The sequence below is a fragment of the Panthera leo genome, chromosome D1, assembly GCF_018350215.1.
Source record: "Panthera leo isolate Ple1 chromosome D1, P.leo_Ple1_pat1.1, whole genome shotgun sequence".
NCBI classification, from domain to species: Eukaryota; Metazoa; Chordata; class Mammalia; order Carnivora; family Felidae; genus Panthera; species Panthera leo.
In genome coordinates, this window is record NC_056688.1 from 103,646,293 (window position 1) to 103,666,283 (window position 19,991).

At 36.4% G+C, this 19,991-nt stretch overlaps 1 protein-coding gene and 1 pseudogene across 1 annotated transcript; both read right to left on the minus strand.

Annotated features, from left to right (window-relative positions):
- Positions 1 to 197: 197 nt before the first annotated feature.
- LOC122200192 lies at positions 198 to 1,741 on the minus strand (annotated as a pseudogene).
- Positions 1,742 to 17,528: 15,787 nt separating this feature from the next.
- On the minus strand, positions 17,529 to 18,508 carry LOC122200187 (olfactory receptor 5AN1-like). Its single transcript, XM_042905667.1, has one exon. It carries the CDS (start codon positions 18,465 to 18,467, stop codon positions 17,529 to 17,531), a length of 939 nt encoding a protein of 312 aa, XP_042761601.1. The 5' UTR covers positions 18,468 to 18,508.
- Between the last annotated feature and the right edge of the window lie 1,483 nt (positions 18,509 to 19,991).

A 19,991-nucleotide genomic window follows, 5' to 3' on the forward strand; every position in this document is an offset into this window, starting at 1 on the left:
TGCAGCACCCATGATCTGTTTCTCCTCCAAACCATGTCTCTGCACTTCCTCCCTCCCTCTATGTAGCCTCTTCTGCAGTTTGTTCTGTCAGTCCTCAGATTGATTTCTTGGGTATTCAGAATAATTTGATAGTTATCTAGCTGTGTTTGAGGGATGAGACAAGCCTAGGGTCCTCCTACTTAGACTGCCATCTTAGCTCCTCTCAAGTCTCCAAATTTCTTGACTCTCTATATTCTCTTGCATTTCTTCCTTGCAAACTGGCCAGTTGTCTTGTGAGCTTTTCTCATTCTGGTAGAACCTTGTTAAATTCATCTAACAGCAACCAATTCATGCTACAAGCATTCCATTTTCCCACATAATCTCCCTTCAAAGTTATCACAAGTGCCGTCGTACCAAATGTTTTATTGTGCCAAACATAAATTACTATCCTCCCAGTTGTCAATAATATATTGCTTAACACCTATTTCCTGGCCCTAAAGAAACTTACAAATGTTAACACTGATTTTTTTAATAGCATACTACCACCTGTACAGATTTCTGTAACAGTTATGATGGACTGAGTATGTTACAGTAGCAAATAATCCAAAACAGACTTATTTTTTGCTAACAATACAAGTTTCTCTTATGTCAGCTGGGGGCTCTTCTCTTGCACCACCATCTTATTCCTTACAAGTCAGCCACTGACTAGACCACTGGGAATAAAAAAGGTAAAAAATCACACATATATAATCTCTACCTAGAAGTGGGATATGTCACATCTGTTCACATTTTCATTTGCCATAACAAGTCACATGCCCAAACCTGACTTCAAAGGGATGAAATACAATCCTCTCTCAGGGAATAGAGGGAAAGCAGATATTTGTGAAAAGTTACACAATATATTACAAGGCTTGTAAGTACTATTATAGCTGTTTTTCATACACTATTCTGCGTATTTTGTGTCCTAAGCCCTAAAAGGCACCAATAATTCCATGAAAATATTCTCTTTTCCCATCTGTTTAAGGCATCTTTGATTTCCGTGTTCCTTAGGTTGCAGATCAATAGATTTAAATCACCACAGTGTATACAACGGAGGTCAGCTTGTTTTGGCTCAGAAAATCATCAGAAGTAGGGCACAAATAGACTAAGGTGTGTGAGCCATAAAAGAGAGTCACAGCTATCAGGTGAGAAGCACAGAAGTTGAAGGCCTTGGACCTGCCTTCAGATGAAGTGATCTCAGAATGGTGGCAGCAATATAACCATAGAATATCATGATAACCAAGACAGATGTGAATCCAAAGATCACTGTGAGCACAGAGGTCCCGATTTGGAAGGAAAAGGTGTCAGAGCAGAATATGATCAGCAGCTGGGGAAGATCACAAAAGAAATGGCTGATGACATTTGGCCCACAGAAATGAGGCTGAAATAAGGCACACAGTTGGATAAATGAGCCAAAGAATCCAGTTACACGAGATCTCACAACCATCTGCACACAGAGGGTGGGAGATATGATGGCGGTGTAGAACAGAGGCTTACAAATGGCAGCATATCGGTCACAAGCCATAGCTACTAAGAAAAAGCACTCAGTCAGACTCAGGGTAAAGAAGAAGTACTGCATGGTGCCCCCTACAAAGGAGATGTATTTCTGCTTCTTGAAGAAATCTGAGAGCGTCTTGGAAGCTGTGGAGGAAACATAACAAATATCTAAGAAGGCAAGTTTATTGATAAAGAAATACATGGGTGTGTGCAGGTAGGAGTCCATCTTTTTTTTTTTTTTTTTTTTTAATTTTTTTTTCAACGTTTTTAATTTATTTTTGGGACAGAGAGAGACAGAGCATGAACGGGGGAGGGGCAGAGAGAGAGGGAAACACAGAGTCGGAAACAGGCTCCAGGCTCCGAGCCATCAGCCCAGAGCCTGACGCGGGGCTCGAACTCACAGACCGCGAGATCGTGACCTGGCTGAAGTCGGACGCTTAACCGACTGCGCCACCCAGGCGCCCCAGGAGTCCATCTTGATCAGAGTGATGAGGTTGACATTGCAGAACACTATCACGAGGGAGATGCCTAGGAAAAAGGATGACTTCAAGTTTTGGAGATTCAGAGTATCCCAATAGGATAAACCTGGTAATTGTAGTGCTGTTTCTTCCTTCACCCACTGCCATGGTGTTTCTGAGAACTGAAGGGAAATAACAAAAGGAATTTCTTATTATTCCAGTATCTTCAGGCTATTAAAAGTAAATACATGGTGTTACTTAGCTATTCAGCCCTGCACTTTAAGTAATTGCCTTGTAAACAATATAACAAGAAAAAAAGAAAAAGAAACTCCCCATACATATTTTTATTTCTTTATTTTTTAGGAATATTTTTATTAACCTATATTGAAAAAAAAATCCATATAAGTGTAGATCTTAACCTACAATTAAAAACAATGTATCTAGAGACACATACCCCATTGACGATGGATGAATTAGGGGGAAGTGGAGCAAATGAAACTTATGAAAGAATTCAAAAAAGAAACTAAACATTATCTTGAGATCATACATGGAGGACTAACTGCCCAAACTAGCAACTAAAAATGCTGGATAAAATATTTTATAAATTTGCTCAAATGCATCAACTAGTTGGTTTTCTTTAAAGGCAAATACTATTCAAAACAAACACTAAATGAAAAAGAACACAGCAAGGTAGCACAACAGTTAACCTGGTTTGGGACTGCAGTCATTTGTCAAACTGAGACAAATGAGCATAGATATTTTTTAGCTTCATGGGACTCAGGGATCGGGAATAAGGACCCGATCAAGAGATTCCCATATAAGGTGGGTGCACCCAAAGGAATATACCATTAATACAAAAGTAAAAATTCAAACAACCATTATCCCACAATAATGCAAAGAAAGTTGTATGTCTAAAACTTGGCATTGAATAGAAAGGATGGAGTTATTTTAATCTCCTCAAAGAAATTCATAACTATAAGGTAGTTAACACTGGAATGCCTAGTGCAGTCCAATTTCACACTACTTGAAATACCTGAAAAACCTCAAATGGGAACTGAGTTTAAAGAGATACTCAATATAGTCAATTCAACAGGCTAATGCAATTCAATATAGTTAGTCCAGAAATCACTTGTCACAGTCAGATATGAGATAAGGAGCTTGTGGTACATTATAAATCAATTCACAGTTTCACTGAAAGTATTGCTATGAAATAAATGATAGATGAAGGAAACAATATGCATAATGCTGTAGTTGATTTACATTCTGGGGAAATCTTATCTTGCTGTCATTTGCAAACTGGCACCAGTCCATGTACCTCAATTTGAATAGCTCTGTCCTAGATACCTGACAGAAGCAGATGAAAGTGCTCTCTGGAGAAACCCACCTTCATTTCAGAGTTCAAAGTATTTTCATAGATGTAATTCCAAGAAAATTAATAGCTCAAAGTAAAAAATCACTAAGTATGTAAGTATATGAGAGTTAACAAAATATTAGCAGAAGCACACCAAAAACGGCTTTAGATCAATTGGACTTATCAGAATAGAAATAAGTTGCACAAATTTTAAGAAATATGAACATCTGTAAATATGAGTAAAGAGCAAGCAGACTCATATATGGCTAGTGAGAACACGTAGAAAACCACCTGGCTGTGGGTCTGGGAGAAGCCTCACAAATCTGAGTGTTTAGGAGTGCTCTGAGGAAAGCAAAAGGGCAGCTGTGGGCATCCATCCTCGCTTTGAAGGATAAAGAGAAAACATACAATCTTAAGAGTTCTGTCTCAAGAGGAAACAAGAAATGTGGAGCAAGAATATGCATAGAAGAAGTCTGAGAAAACTTCAGAATCCCTACCAGGGCTGACAAAAGATATTTGTCTCCTAAAGCCAGTTGGTAAAGCCTGAAGGAGACAACTCCTTTAAATGCAATGACATCAATGCAAATCTTCAAGGAACATGAAAAAGCAAGGAAACATAACACCACCAAAGGAACACAATAATTTTCTAGTAACTGCCCCTAAAGAAATATAGATCTGTAATATGCATAATAAGAATTCAAAATAGTTGCTTTAAGGAAGCTCAGTTGAGCTATATGAGAAAACACAAAAAGAGATCAGGCAAACAATACACAAACAAAATGAGAAATTTAATGGAAAAAGAAAAATCATTTAAAAAAAGAACCTAAGAGAAATTTTGGAGTTGAAGAATACAATGAATGAAATGAAAAATGCTATGGAGAGTATCATTATAAGATTGGCTCAAGCAGAAGAAAGAATCTGTTAAGTAGAAGACAGTCCTTTGAAATCATCCAGTCAGAGGAAAATGAAGAGAAAAGTATGAAAAGAAGTGAAAAAATACCTATATGGATTATGGGATACCATTAAGAGAAACATTCTGTGAATTATCAGACTCTAAGAGAAGAGAGGGAGAAAGGGGATGAGAGCTCATTTACATAAATAATGGCTAAGAATTTCCCAAATCTAGGAAGAGATTTGGACAATCAACTTCAAGAAGCTCATGTAGTCCCCCCAAATTTTAACCTAAAGTTATCTTCTCTGATACATTATATTTAAACTGTCTCAAATCAAACACACACAAAAAGAAATTTAAAAGCAATAACTGAGAAAAAATCCTCACATACAAGTGAACTATCAGCAGATTTCTCAACAGAACTTTGCAGGCCAGGGAAGACTGGTATACTATATTCAAGGTGATAAAAGAAAAAAATATGCCAACCAAGAATACTTTACCCAGCAGAGTCGTCCTTCATAAATGAAGAAGAAATAAAAACTTTCCAAAGCAAACAAAAGCTGAAGTGGTACATCACCACTAGACCTGCCTTACAAGAAGTATGGAAAATTCTTCAAGCTGAAAGGAAAGGGTACTAACAAGTTACATGAAAATAGACAACACACTGACAATGGTAAGTATATAGCCAAATTCACAGCACTCTAATACTGTAATATAATGGTGCGTTAAACCATTATAAACCATTGAAAAAAATCCATGTAAGTGTAGATCTTCACCTTAACTTAATGCCAGTATAAAGGTCAAAGGACAAAAGTATTAAAAAAAATAACTATTGCTGCAGTAATTTGGTAATGGATACATAGTATAAAAAGAGGTAACTTGGGACATCAAAACCATAACAGGTGAAAGGGGAGAAATATAAGGGTAGATTTTGTATAATCAAAGTTGTTATCTGCATAAAATAGACTATTATAACCATAAGATGTTTTATGTAAAGCCACATTATAGCCATAAAGCAAAATCCTACAGTATATGCATAAAAGATAAAGAGAAGCAAAAGCATGCCACTATGGAAAATTATCAGTTCACAAAGAAAGACAGAAAGAGAAGAAGAAGAAAGGAGCAAGGGAACTTTGAAACAGCCATAAAACAATCAATAAAATGTCATTAGCAAGTTCTTACCTACCAATAATTACTTTAAATGTAAATGGACTAAATGCTCCAATCAAAAGACACAGAGTGGCTGAATGGATTTAAAAAAAAATAAATAAAAAGACCCAACCATATACTGCCTAATGAGATTCACTTCAGGTTTAAGGACACACAAAGCCTCAAAGAAAAGGGCTGGAAAAAGATATTTCATGCAATAGAATATCTTTCATTCCATTGGAAGGTTATTTTGTTCAATGAAAATGAAAATAGACCAGGGGTAGCTATACTTATATCAAACAAAATAGACTTTAGGGCAAAAACTGTTACAAGAAACAATGAAGGTCATTATATAATGATAATGGTTTAATTTATCAAGAGGATATAACAATAATAAATACATATGCACCCACCATCAGAGCACCTAAGTATGTATTAAGCCAATACTATCAGAACTGAAAGGAATAACAGACAAAAAAAACAGTACTCCACTTTAAACAAAAGACAGGTCATTCCATACTAAAACTCAACAAGGAAACAATGGACTTGAAATATACTTTAGACCAAATGGACCGAACTGCCATATACAGAATATCTAACAGCAAAAGAACACACATTCTTCTCAAGCACACATGAAACATTCCCTAGGATGTCCTTAGGCCACAAAACAAGTCATAACAAATATAATACGACTGAAATCATATCAAATATATTTTCCAACAACAATGATATGAAACTAAAAATCAAAAATAGGAAGAAAGCTGGAAAAATAAAAAATATGTGGAAATTAAACAGCACAATTAAACAATCAATGGTCAAAGAAGAAATCAAGAGAAATGAAAAATACATTAAATGGAAATGGAAACACAGCATACCAAACTATGGGATAAAGCAAAAGTAGTTCTAAGAGGAAGTTTATAGAAATAAATGCCTACATTAAGAAAAAATTTCTGAAATAAATAATCTAAATTTACACCTCAAGGAACCAGGAAAAAAAAAAAAAAGGTGCATACTAAGCCTAAAGTTAGCCAAAGGAAGGAAATAACAAAGATCAGAGCAAAAATAAATAAAATGGACACTAGAAAAACAACAAAAAAGATCAACAAAATTAAGAGCTGGTTTTATCTTTTTTTTATTTTTTTATTTTTTTAACGTTTATTTATTTTTGAGACAGAGAGAGACAGAGCATGAACAGGGGAGGGGCAGAGAGAGAGGGAGACACAGAATCTGAAACAGGCTCCAGGCTCTGAGCTGTCAGCACAGAGCGTGATGGCGGGGCTCGAACTCACAGACTGTGAGATCATGACCTGAGCTGAAGTCGGACGTGTAACCGACCGAGCCACCCAGGCGCCCCTAAGAGCTGGTTTTATAAAAAGATAAACAAAATTGACAAATCTTTAGTTGGATTAAGTAAGAAAAAAGAAAGAAGACTCAAATAAAATCAAATGAAAAAGGAGACATTACAATTGATAATACAGAAATACAAAGGACCATAAGAGACTACTATAAACAATTATATGACAGAAAATTAGGAAATCTAGAATAAATGGATCAATTCCCATAAACACACTCACTACCAAGAGTGAATCATGAAGAAACAGAGAACCTTAAAGATGAATAATGACTAAGGAGATTAAAGCAGTGATCAAAAGCACCTCCACAAATAAAAGACCAGGACCAAATTACTTTATGGGTGAATTTTACCAAACATTTCAAGAGGAATTAATACCAATTCTTCTCAAACTCACAAAGCACAAGAGGAAGAAACACTCCCAAACTCATTATATGAGACCAGCATATCCCCAAAACCAAAGCCAGATGGGGACATTACAAGAAAAGAAAACCATAGCAATATCTCTGATGAATAGATGCAAAAGTTCTCAACAAAATATCGGCAAACCAAACCCAACAGCATATTAAAAGGATCATACACCATGACCAAGTGGGATTCATCCTGGTGCAAGGATGATTCAACATATATATCAATCAATAAATGTGACACATCACACTAATTAAAGAGATAACAATCACATGATCATCTCAATAGATGCAGGAAAAGCATTTGACAAAATTCATTACTGTTATGATAAAAATCCTCAACAAATTGGGTATAGAAGACTATATAGTATGGTGATTATAGTTAATAATACTCTATTATATACTTGAAAGTTGCTAAGAGGGTAGATCTTAAATGTTTTCACCATAAAAACAAAGGTCATTACATGAGCGGATAGACGTGTTTAACACTGTGGTCATTTCACAATATATGCATGTATCAAATCTTCACACTGTACACCTTAAACTTACACAATGTTATGCGTCACTTATATGTCATTAACAGTAGAAAAATAATGAAATAGGAAAAGCGCTCAAAAATAATTCGGTAATATTAGCCTAAAATTTAATGAGGTTAGACTTAGAGATTGAATGTACATATCTTATCTGGGGAAAAGTTAATACATAATGATCAACACCAACTCATCTCCTGGTGAAGTAACAGGACTTCAGTGATAAAAAAGGAATCCTTTGGACATCGAGGGAAAAGAAAAATACCAAGTTACCTGTAGGGGAAAACATCAGATTGGCCCTGGACTTCTCCACAATAACACTGAACATCAAAAGGCTGTGGAGCAGTATTTACAAAACTCATCTCCTTTTATAACCAAACTGTCATTCCAATATTAAGGCCACACGAAAATATTTTCCACCATAAAAAATCTCAGAGAACACAGTATCCATTAGCCCTTAATGAAGAAAAAAATCTACCAGAATATGAATATGAAACAGCAAAGGTTTTTTTAGAAAATAACATACTAGTGATAGCATTTCATTCAGTTAAAACAACCATGGCAATTATGGTTACAGGATACACGAATGCATCATATTTCAGTCATTTGAAATGACAATGTAAACATGTATTTATTGATAATAAAAATATCCAAGATAAAATAAGTGGAAAAATCAGGTTACAGAACAATGCATACTGAAAAATAAAACTTACACAACTCTATATACAGGCACATGTAAGAAAAATTTCCAAAGTATTTACATGAAGATAATAGCAGTGGTTATCTCTGGATGGCAGTAGCATAGGTGATATCATTTTCTTCATAATGCATTAGCTGACATATTTATAAATTTTTAGTGGGAATATTTTGTGTTGACTATTAGGAGGAAATTTAAGATATTTTTCTTTAAAAAGATACAATCCATATAACTCATGTTTTAACTGGTTCAGATAAAGTGAATTAGCTAGAAGAGTCATAAAGTCATACAAGTTTATCAATTTCCAGTGCCTACAAAAATGGCAATAGAAAGCCATTATCAATATTTCAAAAGCTAATGAAAATGTGTACATTTCCATTATACCACACGGAGATTTTACTTATTTATTTTTATTTTATTTCATTATTTATTTATTTAAAAATTTTTTTTAAAATTTACATCCAAGTTAGTTAGTATATAGTGCAGCAGTGATTTCAGGAGTAGATTCCTTAATGCCCCTTACCCCTTTAGCCCATCCCCCCTCCCACAACCCCTCCAGCAACCCTCAGTTTGTTCTCCATATTTATGAATCTCTTATGTTTACCACACAGAGATTTTTAAACTACCAAATTCCTTTGCTTTGTAGGAGAATAGTCACAATTTACTGTGATTTCTTTATTTCACACTAAGAGCAAGACTTGATTGTCTTTAATAAAAATGAAGAAATTCATTGAGAGAGAGATTAAACCATTACCTGTCCAGGGTGTGTTTTTTGCTAAATTTGTCAGTTGAGCTTCATTTTCATCCTGTGTTAAGTGGAATCAATGGTTTGTATTCTTTGTATGGTGAGAAGGTCAAAACCAGATAAACGTATACACTTCAGCTACTGTGATGATCATGACTAACTGAGAGCTTGAAGGAACCGGTGTTTCACCTCCAGTGGGTTTCTCTGCTACAGAGAATCAGGCAGGCCGCCCAACCAAGTCCAATGTTCACAAAATAGAGGTGATTAGTTTAAGTTGCTTTTAAATTTTCTTTCTTACTTAGTTCTTTCTCTAAATTTGGATGCCTGTTTTCTTCCAAAATATGCTGTAAGCCTGTATACATTTTTTAAAATTTTTACTAAAGTCCAGTTAGTTAACATACAACATAATATTAGTTTCAGTACAATATAATGATTCAACACTTCCATACATCACCCGGTGCTCATCACAACAAGTGCTCTCCTTAAACCACCCCCCCCCGCCCCCCACCTATTTCACCCATCCCACCACCGACCTCCCCTCTGGTAACCATCAGTTTGTTCTCTATAATTAAGAGTCTGTTTCTTGGTTTGCCTCTCTCTCTCTTTTTCCCTTTGTTCATTTGTTTTGTTTTGTTTGTTTTTGGATTTAAGAATGATTTTTTGTTATGATGAACAGAAATACAAGATTCTTCTGAAAACTGGAAGAGCTGACAGAATATGGTTTAACTTAATTAAACCTTTTTCAATGTAGCCTCTTCTCTCCCTTTAGTTGTGGAGCTTGATCTGTCAGTCTTCAGATCTATTTCTGAGGTATTTAGGATGATTTGATAGTTATCTAGTTGTGTTTGGTGAGTCTAGGGTCCCCCTACTCTACCACCATTCTCCTCTCCTATAAACCTGTATATTTTATCTATCTACTTGAAGACCTATCTGCCAAACTTAGTTATAAATTTATTGTTTTCTTTTCCCAACATATTTCTGTTTTTATTTTTCCTCCTGTTTTCCTTGCTGTTTGTATTGATATTCTTTTTCCAATTCTTTCAATTACAACCTTTGTTACTTTTATTTCTTTTCAAAAGATTACCTCTGATTTTTTCATTGGCTGCATCAATTAAGTACTATTATATTTTACTCATATTTTCCTTGTGTATTATTTGACACCTTGTACAGAGAAAAGGCTTTGATATCTGCAATCCTGAGCTTGAGTTCTTACCCCTTCACTTACTAGCTTTGGTTCTTAATTCCTCTGGCCTCGGTTTCCTCATCTGTAAAGTTGGTCTAACAGAATTTAGCTAATTTAAACTTAAATTTCTTGAACATAGCATTCATAAATAACAATACCTGACACATATATAGTGTTTATCATGTGCCAGGGTACTCTTCTGAGTTCTTGACAAATATCAACTCACTTACTCCTTCCAAACAATCTAACAAGATATATAGAATATCCCTGTTTTACAGATGAGAAAACTGAGGCACAGAAAGTTTATGTTACTTGCCCCACATTACACAGCTGGTGAGTGACAGAGCCTGGGTTTGAATCCAAGTGTTTGGCTCAGGAGAAATTTAATTTCCAATTACAAAATATACTGTTTCACTCTTGCTGCATAACAAATCACCCTAAAACTCAGTGTTTACGGCAACATTCATTTATTGCCACTTCAGGTCAGCTGCAGGTTGGCTGAGATTCAGCCAGTCTAGGGGAGGCTTATTAAATGGGTGACTCCTCTGAAGTTGGCTGGTCTAGGATGAGCTTGGCTGAGATAGCTCTGACCCATGTGTTCCTTTCCCTAGGACCAACAGACACCCAGAACATGTTTTTCTCATAGCAATGACAGAAGCACAAAGAAGCAAGTGAAAACACACAAGGCCCTAAGGCCAATGATGAGAACAAGCACTCTGTCACTTCTGTCAGCTAAAGCAAACCACATGGCAAGCCCAAGGTGAAGACAAGAAAATGCACTCTACCCATGACAAGACTGTAGATGCAGGGAGCCTTGAAATTTGGGGTTAACAATTCAATCTATCACACAAAGTGAATGGATTTTGCTTTACTTTTTCTTAATACCCTTGTGATCAGATAAGGTTATCTACCTGATTTCTACTGTCAGAAATTTATTGAGATTTTATTCTGTTACCTAGTTCTAGATTCCTTTTTTAAAGTTTTACAAACCTGGAAAAGAAGACATGTATTTACAATAGTCATTTTAAATCTATCACTAATGCTTTTAAATACCATATGTTTAAATTCAATTTTTGTCAACTCTAGATCTTAAAATTGATTGGACATAAAATTCATGGAATTTTAATTGTGGTACCATAACGTTATTTTTGCATTTTTCACATTTAACTTTGCATGTTTTGTGTCTGTTAGTCAATGCAGTTGTTTTATTACGTCATTATGAATTGGGTTTTCTGGTCAATACTTGAATTAGTTCACTCTTTCTCTTAAATTCTACTTTGCTTAAACTAATATTGCTACTCATTTAGTTGTTGTTTCTGTATGCTATCTATATGTTCCCCCACCATCTTGTATTTAATTATTCTGAGTCATTTGCCTTTAGGAGCATCTTTAAATAAACAGAATATCATGGTGGCTGGATATTCTTTTAACCCAGTGAGACAACTGAACTTTTATTTGTCTAATAGGTAGTGTTTTGGGGTCTTTTCCTCTTTAAGAAGTGAGTTTAACTCACACACACACACACACACACACACACACACACCCCATCTTTGTAAATGTCTTTTTCTGTTTGGGTGTCATTAGTCAATTGTTTTGCTTTTTGCTTGTTTTTGTTGTTGAAGTTCTCCTGATTACTCAGCTCAAATTCATTTAGTACTATTCCAAGTAGAAGAGGTCAGTGAATTATCAAAGCTTCTCCCTCACTTACTTCCAAACAACACCTTTAGTCTAATCAGTACAGTGACATTAGAAATTTCTCAAATCTCCTGGCATGTGGACTCTTATTATCTCTAATTTCCAGTAGTAATAAAGACGATTCATTATTTGCAACTTTTGCAAGTCATTTTGTTGGGAATGGATTGGGAATGACCAAGATATCAGTGTAAAACCTACCCTCTTATCTAGAACCCTCCAATAGTTGCATTTTTTAAAATACAATACATTTTCCATTTTAAAAAAATTACAAAATTACTTAAGGGAGTAATGTCAGTTTCATTGTGACGTAAGACAGTTTCTTTTTTCTCTCTTTTTTAACAATTAAAATCAGCATCTATCTATGAACAAAAGTACTTTTTGGGGGAGTTGTGGGATCCAGCACCATCTGCCAAGGATCCTGGGAGGAATCTTTCCCACCTGTTCATCAGGTAATAGGCAGACAAACCTTAGTGTGGGCTGCAGAACCAAAAAAAAAAAAAAAAAAAGCCAGCCCCAACCCCTCTGGGCCATGGTTGGGGAAAACCATGAGTGGTTGGCTTGGGCAGACACCCACAGATGAGAGGATTTATGGAAGTCCAACATTCACAAAGAAATATTTCAGCACTCAATGGAGGGAAAAAGCTGAATTTGAATCCACTGGAGACAGTAAGAGGAACTAGGCCAGTGTTAATCCCCCCAAAAAGGCAACATAACACGGGATTGAACTAACCAGCAATAATTTCTCCAAAGGGTCAAAGGAAGAATGGTGAGTGAGTACCTGTCTAGCTTAGTTGTGTTAACCTATTTCTCTCCTGCAGTACCAGAATAGTGAGGCAGGACCTCTATGCTTGGGTAAGGAAAGTAATCAAAAACCTCCCAATACAGAAAATTCGATTCTCTGGTAAATTTTGCCAAATATTTCAAGAAAGTGAATAAAAATTTTTCTCAAAATCTTCCCTAAAATCGAAGAGAAGGGAACACTTACAAACTATTTTTGTTAAACCAGCATTACCCTGATACCAATGCCAGATAAAGACACTACAAGAAAAGAAAAAAAAATGTAGGTCAATAACCCTCATGAATGTAGATGCAAAAATTCTCAATAAAATAGTAGCAAACCAAATTCAACAATATATTTTTAAAAATCATGTGCTGTGATCAACTGGAATTTATCCCTGGGGTGCAAGGATGGTTCAACAAACACAAATAAATGTGACACATCATTAATAAAACAAAAGACAAAATCATATGCTCCTCTCAATAGATGAAGAAAGTGCGTTTGACAAAACACAACATCCTTTTGTGATAAAAACTCTCAACAAATTGGGTATAGAAGGAACATACCTCAACATAATAATGGCCATATATGACAAACCTACAACTGACATCATACTCAATGGTGAAAGACTGGGAGCTTTTTCACTAAGACCAGGAACAAGAAAAGACTGTCCACTCTCACCACTCTTATTCAACATAGCACTGGAGCCCTAGCTAGAGCAATCAGGCAAGATAAAGAAGTCTAAAGCATACAAATAGGAAAGGAAGAAGTAGAACTGTTTCTATTTGCAAATGATTTGAACTTATATATAGAAAATCAGAGTCAACCAAAACGCTATTAGAAGTAACCAATGAATTCAGTAAAGTTGCAGATAGAAAATCAACATACAGAAATCATTTGTTTTTCCATACACCGACAACAAAACATCTGGAAAAGAGGTAAAGGAAACTATCCCATTCACAGTTGCATCAAAAATCAATAAAATATTTAGGAATAAATTTAGCCAAGGAAGTGAAAGATCTATACAATGAAAACTACAAGACATTGATGAAAGAAATTGAAAAGAACACAAATGAATGGAATAATATCCCATGTTCATGAATCAGAAGAATTAAAATTGTTAAAATAACCACACTAACCAAAGCCATCAATAGATTCAGTGCAATCCCTATCATAATTCCAATGGCATTTTTCAAAGAAACAGAAAAAGATCCTAACATTTTTATGGAACCACATACACACACACACACACACACACACACACACACACACACACACTAGCCAAAGCAATCCTGACAAAGAACAAAGCCAGTTTGTTCTTTGAGGCATCCCACTTCCTAATTTCAAACTATACTACAAAGCTATAATAATCAGTATGGACATAAAAATAGATACATAGACTAATGGAACAGAACAGAATATCAAGAAATGAGCCCCCACGTACTAATATTTGACATAGGAGGAAAGAATACTTAATGTAGAAAGGATAGTCTGTTTGACAAATGGTGCTAGAAAACTGGATAACCACATACAGAAAAAAAGTGGACTCCTAACTTACACCACCCACAAAAATTAATTAGAATTTTAATTAGAGGGATTAGAATCTTAAACATATGACTTAGAAGAAGTCATAAAACACTTAGAAGAAAACATGAGGAAGAAACTCTTTGACATTGGTCTTGGCAATAATAAATTATAAAATGATATTATGTAACTTTTATTTTCTTAACTCTAATCCTACCTAGTGTCATTCAAATACCAAATGTGTTCTCCTAGATTGTGCATCCAGAAGCACAATTTTAATCATTCATCCCCCAGAGGGTTAAAAACTAAATTTTCATCTTGATGTGCACAGACTCAGCTAGGTACCTCAGAGTAATCTAAAAGTCTGGAGACTGGAGATCTATTAAGTGAACCATATGCATGTCTCAAATGAGTCCTGTCCACTGCCAAGGCTCTGATTCTCCTCTATTCTTTAAACCTTATCAGTGTATGTGAGCATGTGAGATTCAAAATCAGCTTACCATAATTTCTTGGGGCTCAAACTTCTACTCATTAACTGATTTCTTGGTCTAAATAGTCTTTCTAAAACAACTCTAATGAATAATGGGTTTGATCTTTATACAGTATTAATAATAGAACATCACTGAAATTATTTGGAAAAAACACATTCAGTACCTTAGAAAGATTATTAGGATCATTTAAGGAAGATTATTTGGGCCAAGAGGTCAATTATAATAATTAGTAGAAACTATCAACCCCTAGAATCTCAATTATTTAGGCTCTTTGACTCTTGACTAAATACAAAGTGAAATTCTGAGTCTTTATGCTAAAATTCATGCTCAGCTTTTCATCTTTATGGTCCATGGCTCCCAATGATACCCTTCTGCACATTCAACACTCTACTTTGCAACTTACTCTGACTAAAGGGAATTCTCTTCTCTTTTGTGAAATAAATCCTGCAAAATGAGGTCAAGCTCTTCCTTTTGACCCAACTTTCCACTGACTCCCTAATAACCCATATGAATTCTTATTCTTTTCATATCCCTTAGTCTGTGGGTCTATTTTAATCACCTTGCATTGAACTATGCCTAAATATGTAGAATTTATTATTTTATGTATGGGTCTGTTTCCTAACTAGATATGAGGACAGGAAGCTTTTCTAATTCTCTTTTCATCCTTACCACCCACCTTGATGTATGTATCTAGCAAATGCTTAGTGAGGGCTTGCAGATTGACTGTTCCCATGAGATATTACATGGCTAAATGTCTATGCAATTACTAATTACTAAGAGTAGAATCTGGGTATATACCATTGGTCTAACTGTTCTTCAGGGACAAGTCTGGATAACTATGTTTTATTTTCCCCAGGTTTTTTCTTTAAAATAATACTTAAAGGAATTTCCCATCAGTACCCATAGCTAATGTTTCTCAACAATAGCTGATTAAGGCATTTCTTGGAAGATAGAAGCTCCTGGGAACCTCACCCATCCACAGCAGCTCCCAGAAGGTTAACTTCCAGTTACCATCAGCAGCTCTTATTCATCACCTCCCTGAGCTCATCTGAACCGGTCAAGAGGGAGATCTGTGCAGTATTATGGAAATATCTTCCTTTAACATCTAGCAGAGTTTTGTCTCTTAAGGAAGGCTTCACAGAACCTTAGCAACAGACCTCCCATACATTCTTACACATATATAAAGAGCAGTGCTTCAAGAATATACCTCTACCTGGATTGGGGGGCCAAACATCCTTTGTTCATATTACAGTTTCCTTAGCATGGGATAAGCCCCCACACTCTCTCCTAGAGATTCCCCTTCTCTCAATCCTCCCCAAATGTAAACTCATGGAAGATTTGGCAAAAGCTTTAAATACTTCTTCACTTAAAGTTTTTAGTTAAAAAGAATAATTCATGTGACTAATTAAAATTGAGAAAAAGCATTCATAAAGAACCCATTAAATCTCTAAGAATAATATATAAATGTAATGGCATTTAGTTTTTATCATTTGGTTAATGTCTAAGCAATCTGGCAAATCAACAGTCAGTGTTGGGACCCATCTTGTTCCTCTTTTTAACCAGGCTTCTAGGACCAAATGTTTTATTTCCTCCTTCAGACAACACAAACTAGCCAGGGTTGAGAACCCTGCCTATTGCTATCTATTTCCTCTCCTGACCCTTGAGTACTCCTGGAAAATATAAGTATTAGAGTAACTCTGACCACCTACTCCATCCACTGTATCACCCATACAACCAAAAATCTAGGACATAAAATATTGAACACACACAATAGCAAAGAGTGTATACCACCTTCTATATTTGTTCTTAGTCTCTGCAAACATTGAACATTCAGTAACTATATTATTACAATGAATTCTCACACAAATCTCCTCACACCAAATTTGAACAGATGCTTAAAATACCAGAACAATTTGGTAGTGTGATCCCATTGCCTATGTCAACAGGGCAAATTTTCCAGATTTAATGGGGGAAAGAGGTTTGAGTCCTACAGTATCAGAAATTGCTATTAGTTGACATGAATTTTGCACAGCATCTCCCCCCAGAAATCCACATTGGACATAAGATTCAAGAATTAAAACATCAAACTCATAAATAAATGCTACTGAAGGGACCACATCCTTCATTCCATTACTCTTTATGATTCAAATCACCCCCCGCTTCATTAGATTACACCTGGTAATGTGACCAAATCTTAATAGATGATTAGCCCTGAAAAAGGCCTTAGACAAACATGAGCTATCTCAGACTGCTCTTCCCAGAAGACACAACTGGCTAATTGTATAGTTTCGTTTCTTTTCAAAGGCACATCCCCTTTCTCTATTCTCTCCCATTATGGTCAGAAACCAGAATAAACATCAATCACCATCATGTCTTGATTACACTGCATCAAAATATTTGGGAGACAGGCTTCTACATTCCTGGGGGCATCTGTCAGGTATCACTCTTTTACAATCAGAGGTTTGAGACTGAACAGGGCTCAATCTCCGAAGCAAAAAGTGACAGGTTTCGAAACCTTAAAATTTTACAAATACTTGCAGATTACTTATAAGTGAGGTCACTATTCATGTAGGGCAAAAGTATGAAATTCCAGGACTTAAATGTACTGTGTTTGTATGGAATCAAGTCACTTGTCAGTCCATTTGGCATATTATCTGTGTCAAATTAAGCTTTCTTTATACAAAGATAGTATAAATTTTGTTATATTTCATTCATGTGCATATTGTTTTAAGGTTTCTGATGGGACAAATCTGGACAGGACCTCAGCAGGAACATTTCTTCTTTTGCAGCCTCTTCAAGGCATCTTTGATTTCCTTGTTCCTCAGACTGTAAATCAAGGGATTCAACATGGGGATAACCACAGTGTAAAAAACCGATGCAAATCTGTCAAAACTGGAGGAGCCACCAGAGCTGGAACTCAAATAGACAAACATACCTGAGGTATAGAAGAGGGACACTGCTGTCAGATGAGAAGCACAGGTGTTGAAAGCCTTGGACCTGCCTTTAGCTGAAGTGATCTTCACGATGGAGATGACAATATAGCCATAGGATATCATGATGATGAAGGCATTTGTTATCCCAAAGATCACTGTTAATATAGCAGTCAAGAGTTGCACAAAGAAAGTGTCAGTGCAGGACAGGACTAACAACTGGGGCATGTCACAGAAGAAGTGGTTGATGACATTAGGCCCACAGAAGTGAAGCTGAAGTATGGCACACAACAGGGATACAGAAGCAGAGAGTCCAGCCAGATAGGACCCCAGCACCATCCGAATACAGAGGGTGGGTGACATGACTGATGAATAGAGAAGAGGATTACAAATGGCGGCATATCGGTCATAAGCCATGGCTGTCATGAGACAAGACTCACTCAGTCCCATGATTGAAAAAACAAAGTATTGAACGGCGCAACCCACAAAGGTGATAGTTTGCTGCTCTTGGAAAAAGCTGGAGAGCATCTTGGGGGCTGTGGAGGTCACATAGCAGATATCCATGAAGGACAGATTACTGAGGAAGAAGTACATGGGTGTGTGGAGGTGAGAGTCCATCCTTATTAAGATGATGAGGCACAAGTTCCAAGTCAGAGTCATAATGTAGATGAGCAGAAATACAACAAAGAGCACTGCTAGGATTCTGGGGAAATCAGAGAATCCCAAAAGGATGAAATAAGTGACCTCTGTAATATTTCCTCCCCCAACCATTTGCTTGGTGCTTCTAGAATCAGAAAAGAGAGAAGAGAATGCACTGCTGACTCAGGTGAAATGACAGAATTACATTGCTCATATATGTCATTCTCTCCTCTACTGAGAACTGGGAAAGAAGCAATGCTTCACTTTCCTGAAGAAAAGACCCCACCTTTTCATCTTAAAGTGTCAGGAATTACCTTTTAAAAAGTGCTTCAGGTTCTCAGTTATTCCATGACGTCTCATGAAAATTAAAAGAGATATTTAAAAATTGACCACTTTAAAAAAAGCAATAGAAACCCTATGGTTCTTATATATAATGCTAAGAATCATTGATTAAAATAATAGGTTTTTAAAAGACCTCTGATAAATATGTAACTGCTGCATAAGTGGCATCATTGAAGAATACATTTGAAATAGCTCTTCTCCCCCAAACGATCATCTAGATAGGTTTCTTAAATTTCTTATCTCAACCATAAGAAAAATTACCCTTTTTATAATAACGTCTCAAACTTTTAAACAAATTTATCTAATAAAACATCTCCAAAATGGCCTGGTAAGTTACATCATAATATGTAATTCTGAAAACATTCTCTTGGGGGCACAGCAGATGTGCTCAATTAGGTTATGGAATACGTCTTCTTAGGGAAGCCTTCACACAAACTATTCCATACAGAGGCTAGCACAACTCACTATTGCCCTCAACTATCGTCTCAATTTTAGAATATTTTGTTTCTTAGGAAACAGCATAGTACTGTGGTTAAAAGTTTAGACTTTGGTGTTTCAGTTCTGAAAAACATCATCAAGATTGCACTATAGGTCATTCCTGACATCAGCCCCCTCCCCAGGACAACTAGCAATAGAATAACTATTCATAGGCAAGACAACATTTTGAAAATCCTAGAACATGGAAATGAGGCAGAAACACCTACCTTGGACTACAGAGACCGCATAGGTGGGTAGAGGTCAGCCACACTTTGACTGTACTGCCACTCTCCCATGCTGGCACAGTGCCACACCAACAGGATTCCTTTTACCTATGGTTTCCCCAGTTGGGGCAGGAGGGGGAGGGAGAGATCCCAAGGTGAGTGGTTATCCAGCTCCCCCAGAATTGTGGGTCATTTCATGGGATGTCCAATCTGGTCTCACCTCTAGGGGATGGCAGGGGAATCTGTGGGGTATGATTACTGGGAATCCGATTGTGAGGGAGAAGGAGGCAGGACTTTCAGCAATCAGTGCTCAGATCCTGGCAGACTGAGTTCCTATTTGCACTGACACTCAGGTAGAAATCCCCACCAGAGGTTTTACCCATTGCAGAGACCAGATGGTGGTCCCATCTGACCACCGGGTAATTTGATAGGCAGTTCTGTCTGATCTAGGATCTGAAATGGCAAGCTTTCTGGCATTGGAGCCTGTTCTGCCACTCTGTACAGGCTGGAAACCAATTCATAAACTCATCCACTGGCCCATCAGGCCCAGCCCAACCAGGAAACCTGCCCAGACCACCTAAAAAGGAGCATCGTTCAGCAGTCAGCAGTGCTG